The 6,315-nt window shown below is 37.8% G+C and overlaps 1 protein-coding gene across 1 annotated transcript; it reads left to right on the top strand.

Moving 5' to 3' along the window:
- Positions 1-2,683: 2,683 nt before the first annotated feature.
- Positions 2,684-5,892, top strand: LOC131436336 (AFG3-like protein 2). Its single transcript, XM_058605003.1, has 6 exons — positions 2,684-2,967; positions 3,068-3,522; positions 3,717-3,810; positions 3,864-4,168; positions 4,263-5,313; positions 5,375-5,892. The coding sequence occupies exons 1-6, from the start codon at positions 2,869-2,871 to the stop codon at positions 5,807-5,809; spliced, it is 2,439 nt and encodes an 812-aa protein (XP_058460986.1). The 5' UTR covers positions 2,684-2,868; the 3' UTR covers positions 5,810-5,892.
- The last annotated feature ends 423 nt before the right edge of the window (positions 5,893-6,315 follow it).

The raw sequence follows: 6,315 nt of genomic DNA, 5'->3' as shown, positions 1-6,315 counted from the left end.
TATGACAGAGCCAATCTGACATTTTTCTTTTTAATATCCCGCATATTGAAGTGCAAGGGGTTATAATAATAGGTGTTACGAAAATTTGACAAACAAAATCGATTCAGCATGGATCGATTAATTGTTGGTATTTTTTTTCAAACTTATAAAACCGATACACTGAAGAAGGATGTAAGTAACATTCCGAAATACGCGTATCTGTATTGTAACGTTTGTTATGCTTCATTAAAGTATAGTGACTTTGTGAAAGTGTAATAACGTGACAGTGAAATAGTGGAATTAAATGGTACAGAAAAAGTGAAACTGTTTAATTGTTGGTGTTTTCCAGCTCGGTGGCAAGGATAGCGCGCTTCAGCAAGTGCTAGCGTGGCCAACATCTGGGGCATTTGGTGGGCAATCAGAGCGCTCAAAGTACGGTAAACAAAAATTCGAGCATTTCAATTCGAGTAAAATCTTAATTTCCTTATCGTAGTGATGATGTTCTGATCGATAATTTGCGGGGAAGTGCTTTAAAGGGTACTGAATAAACAAGTAGTTTGTAATATCCAGATTTTTGTTAGCCATTCTTCTTCATTGTTTTGGTTTTTGCAGAATGATGCTGGCCACAGTTTCATGACGTCATAGCAGGGGCTGGTGTTTTCCTAAGACAAGACCTGACAACTGGGGGGACTGCTTTTGTTCCAAAATGGACCAGTTTTTGATTGGCTGATTTTAATGTTTCTACCAGAGATGCCATTTATACAGATTTATCTGTATTATACAGATTTTTACATGCTTATACAGATTTAATACAGAGTACAGATTTTATACAGATTTCCTCAATTTTATACAGATTTATACAGATCTCACAAAAAGTAAGAAAGATAATGCATAATTAACTTCACTGTCTGAGCTATCTTTTAGTATTTTTGATTCCAGTGACGATATAAAAGTCTATCAATCAACGAACAAATCACAAATTAATATGAGAATCTATGAAATCCATTTAAATTATAATTTGAAACCAATTTGAACTGATATTCATTTTTTTTGCAATGACTTAGTGGAAACATATTGGAGAAGCCAAATGAATGAAAAACTAATAGAAAAGATGATTTATTGGAAAAAGAAACGCTTAGAGACAGTACTTTATTCAAGGAAGTAATGGCATCATGAAACTTTATTGTCAAACTGAGAGTTGTATGAACCGACTTGACGTTGCATATTGTACATTGAAATTTCATGTCAAATTATAAAGTTACCAATTTCTAACTAGATAAAAATATGGGATTACAATTCAGTTGTTGTGGATAAAAAAATGAAATTTCGTCGTTGAATATTCTTGTGAGCGCGGAAATGACTGATTGAATCTACCATCCTACAACCACCATCTATTCGAATAACATATCTTAGCATCATTTTGTTGTAAGAATTTCATTTTATTAGTGAATACAGATTAATACAGATTTTTTATACAAAGAATACAGATTTTCTATGAAAATATCTGGCATTTCTGGTTGCTATCCGCACATTGTGAAAAGGAAAAACTTTTGCAGAGTCCGTGAGCAATGATGCCAAGTATACAGAAAATCAGAAAACAAGTTCATTAAAATGTATAATTTTAGCTCACCAATGAAAATGAAAATTTTCAGAGAATATCACACTTTTTTCAATCTCATTTGTAATAAATGTTTATAATGGCAGCACTGTGTAAATAAAATCAGCATCAAGCCGTTTTTCTTTTTAGTGAATTAAAGTGTAACCAAAATGTATTTTCTTAGTGCGACTATACGAACTGTCAATTAACGCGTCTGCTTTTTTTAGTGTCACATAATGCTTCATTAGAGCGGCAGATTTCATATCCCAACGACAAAATTGCGACGTTAAGTTTCTGTGTAAATACTTCTATTAGTAATTTTTATATAACGTTTTTTTTCTACACTTTTATAGGAACTGTATTATTCCCCAAGAAATTCGATGGTGAAAACCCGTCTGGTTTATTTTATGATAGATTCCATAACAGAAACAAAAAGGAAACATTAAATCGTTAGAGAAACTAAAGAGTTGGTGATCAAAAAATAAATTCTTAGGCCGAAGGCAGAGCGGGCGCGAGAAGCTGTTTTTTTATAATGTTAAATCAGTGTAAAAATGTATTAGGAAAATAAAGCAGGTTTTAATGTATTCTTTTAATTTTTGCATCGAAATTTCCATTAATATAACTTTTAAACATTTGCGCATGTTCGAATGATCTTCACCAATGTCAAATTAACCATTATTTTGTGTTTCGAACGAACTAGAAGTGATATGTCAAAAATACCATAGCACTAGTTCAAACAATAAGTATAATGTAAAAATAAGATTCTTTCACGTTGATGCTAAACATTCCAATTGTAGTAGTTATTCATCCCATATACAGTTCAATATTACTATTCTAGAGCCAAAACCATTCATAGTAAAAGTGAGCTTGCATATTGTTAACATCATCTGATTTTATTGTGTGCTGAAAACCACTATAATCGTATGGTTAAACTAACCTCCCATATGATAGCTGTTACCATCTTATTTTTCTGAGTGTAGTATAATGTATGTCTGCTCAATGTTAGAAAGTACTAAAAATTAGATAGTTTTCCGGTTCCGTGTATATAAAAAACTTCTCATCGGGCAACACGTCATCAGATATAAACTGCTTTTTGTTTTGACAGTTCGTTGAATGTCATCGGCACATGACGGGTTCTAAGAAAATTTTCATACCTTTTATCACTGTACATTGTGCATAACAGTGATAGGTTGTGTAATAAATATAATGAATTGAGAGTATTTATCGTTAGTATTTTGAACGAATGTTTCATATTTATTACACACCTGAGCAAGAAATAATTGAGATAGGAAATGGCATACCGTTTGCTAACGACAGCTCGCAAGTTGGAGTCAACTATTGCAGGTTTAAATCGACAATACCGGACCGTCAATACAAATGATTATGACCAGGTTAGAAATAACTAATGTGTTTCTGATTTTGCAATGTTTACAGTATTTGCATCATTTTGAATTCTTAAACTTGCAATAATATTATTTAAATTTCTCATAGATTATTAGAAGCCTGAACAAACTGCACACCAACAAAAATCAGATCTGGAACGAGCTTCTGCACAGAATACAATTGTTTTGCGAAAAGCCTCCAAAAGGATTTGAAAAATATTTCAAACCCGGATCCGGTAAAAAAGTTGCTAGCAGCGAAGGCTCTACAAAACCGACCAAAGATGCTGTAGAGTCTTCGACAGATCATGGATCATCGGCGAACATAAAAGGTAGCCAGCAACCGCCCAAAAACGACTGGAACTTGGGAATGTTCGGTCCACAGACTTCGAAAGGCAAAGGTGTAAGTAGCGGGGGTGGTGGCGCCGGTAGACCAATTGGTGGTGATGGAGGCGATAAAGAAAAAATGCTGGTATTCGGTGCTTTGGCCGGTGTCGCACTGATTTCAGTTATAGCGTATTTTGAAATGGGCTACAAAGAAATAGCGTGGAAGGAGTTTGTCAACAAGTAAGTTTAACATATGTCCGGCCTAAATTTAGATTAAGAGGGTCCTATCTAATTATACCTAATTTACTTCATTTTCACTTCAACAAACTTTGTCTGTGTGGACTTTCTGAATAATGCAGATCACCCAAATCTAAATTTCTGCCAGAGAGTGCCAATTATTAAAGGTACAGACCATTTAACGAATTTATTTATAGCTATCTTGCACGAGGCATTGTGGAAAAACTGGAAGTTGTTAACAAAAAATGGGTTCGTGTGCGATTAACGCCAGGCAATGCTTCTGATTCAACGGTAAACATTACATCAATTTACGTCACAAACAATAACCGAATTTAATGTCGTAGGGTACTCTTTGGTTCAACATTGGCAGTGTGGATTCTTTCGAGCGCAATCTGGAGAACGCCCAGACGGATATGAACATTGAACCGGTTAATTTTGTTCCAGTGATCTACCGTAGTGAGATTGAGGCTTCGAGCTTAACTGGAATACTGCCGACGTTGCTCATTATCGGTTTCTTGGTGTACATGATGCGGCGCTCGTCTGAAATGATGGGCGGTCGCAAAGGCATGAAGGGAGGTGGCCTGTTTGGTGGTGTTATGCAATCAACTGCAAAACTTATTAATGCAAACGAAATTGCTGTTGGTTTCAAGTGAGTTACCAAAATATAAGAAATAGTTGCGTTTTCCGTCAGCTACGCAAAACACCATGCGTCTGCACCAATGTATAATCCTTCATACTTTCAGAGATGTTGCCGGATGCGAAGAGGCTAAGATAGAAATTATGGAGTTCGTCAACTTTCTTAAAAATCCCCAACAATACATCGATCTTGGCGCGAAAATCCCGAAGGGTGCAATGCTGACAGGCCCTCCCGGCACAGGCAAAACACTACTTGCCAAGGCAACGGCTGGTGAAGCGAATGTCCCGTTCATAACTGTGTCCGGCTCAGAGTTTCTGGAAATGTTTGTCGGTGTGGGTCCTTCCCGTGTCCGTGACATGTTTGCGATGGCTCGAAAGCATGCACCCTGTATCTTGTTCATTGACGAAATAGATGCGGTCGGTCGAAAACGTGGTGGAAAAAGTTTTGGCGGGCATTCCGAGCAGGAAAATACACTTAACCAGCTGCTAGTCGAAATGGATGGATTTAATACGACTACGAATGTCGTGGTTTTGGCAGCCACGAACAGAGTGGATATTCTAGATAAAGCACTTCTTCGACCAGGTCGCTTCGATAGGCAAATTTTCGTTCCAGCTCCCGATATCAAGGGGCGGGCTAGTATTTTCAAAGTGCATTTGGGTCCACTAAAGACCAATCTTGATAAGATGGACTTATCGAGGAAAATGGCTGCATTGACTCCTGGTTTCACCGGTGCCGATATTGCAAATGTTTGCAATGAAGCAGCTTTGATAGCCGCTCGTGATTTGAATGAAACTATTATTTTGAAACACTTTGAACAGGCAATCGAGCGTGTTATTGCCGGTATGGAGAAAAAAACCAACGTTCTGGCACCGGATGAGAAACGAACAGTCGCTTACCATGAAGCTGGTCATGCCGTTTCCGGATGGTTCCTTGAACATTCGGATCCGTTGTTGAAGGTATCAATAATTCCTCGAGGCAAAGGTCTTGGTTATGCCCAATATTTGCCAAAGGATCAGTACCTTTTATCGACAGAACAGCTTTTCGATCGAATGTGCATGACACTGGGCGGACGTGTTTCGGAAGAACTTTTCTTCGGTAGAATTACAACTGGAGCTCAAGATGACTTAAAAAAGATAACCGATAGCGCATATGCTCAGGTAAATCTAATCGCAATAAAATGCTTCGAATGTTTTTCAAACTTTTATTATTGATTTTTAGATCACTCGCTTCGGCATGAACAAAAAAGTAGGTCAGGTTAGCTTCGATAGTTCGCAGCCGGGCGATCCTATGTTTTCTAAGCCGTACTCGGAACAAACGGCTCAACTCATCGACGAGGAGGTACGACTGCTTATCGACAAGGCGTACGTGAGAACGAAAGAACTACTGCAAGAGCACAAAACCGACGTGGAAAAGGTTGCCGAGCGGCTACTGAAGAACGAGATATTGAGTAGAGACGATATGATTGAACTGCTTGGAAAGAGGCCATTCCCGGAGAAATCTACGTACGAAGAATTCGTGGAAGGTACTGGATCCTTCGAGGAAGACACAACACTACCCGAGGGTTTGGCCAGCTGGAATAAAGAAAAAGCATCAGCTGCCGGGACGCAAGACGACAGCAGCAGTAAATCACCAGAATCAACAAAATCCCAGTAACACATTTTTGATGTGCAGTTTTGTGTGGAACGAAGAAAAGTTTAGATTAATGACATGAAAGAATACACACTGTTATGAAAATATCCCAGAACCGAATCTTTATTTCAAATAGAGACTCCATATCCCGGAAGCCTGTAGCCTGTATTTATCATTTGACAGGAAAAAGGCAGACAAAGTTTTATTTGTAACAGAAAATATGTAAAACTCGTTGATTTTGTTTTTAAATTTTGGGAATCCCGAGATAGTGTAGCATTGCTTTCCTTCGAACATTCGAACATTAATTCGTGGAAGGTACTGGATCCTTCGAGGAAGACACAACACTACCCGAAGGTTTGGCCATCTGGAATAAAAAAAAAAGTATCAGCAGCCGGAACGCAAGACGACAGCAGCCATATGTAACAGCCATAGATTGTTCAGTTCTAACAATCTATGGATTTTACCGTGTGGAATCTAAGACAGAGTCCACAGGCACTCAAAGACATCATATTAACAAAATATCCAGCTCT

This window comes from Malaya genurostris, chromosome 3, assembly GCF_030247185.1.
Source record: "Malaya genurostris strain Urasoe2022 chromosome 3, Malgen_1.1, whole genome shotgun sequence".
Taxonomy (NCBI): Eukaryota; Metazoa; Arthropoda; class Insecta; order Diptera; family Culicidae; genus Malaya; species Malaya genurostris.
The sequence above is the reverse complement of the archived record's forward strand: the minus strand, read 5'-3'. Positions and strand labels throughout refer to the sequence as shown.

Excerpts from the sequence above, each read along its gene's own strand:
- LOC131436336 (XM_058605003.1), top strand. The coding sequence starts at position 2,869 with ATGGCATACCGTTTGCTAACGACAGCTCGCAAGTTGGAGTCAACTATT. Across the intron at positions 2,968-3,067 it reads ATACAAATGATTATGACCAG|ATTATTAGAAGCCTGAACAA; the intron begins GTTAGAAATAAC and ends AATTTCTCATAG. Across the intron at positions 4,169-4,262 it reads GAAATTGCTGTTGGTTTCAA|AGATGTTGCCGGATGCGAAG; the intron begins GTGAGTTACCAA and ends TCATACTTTCAG.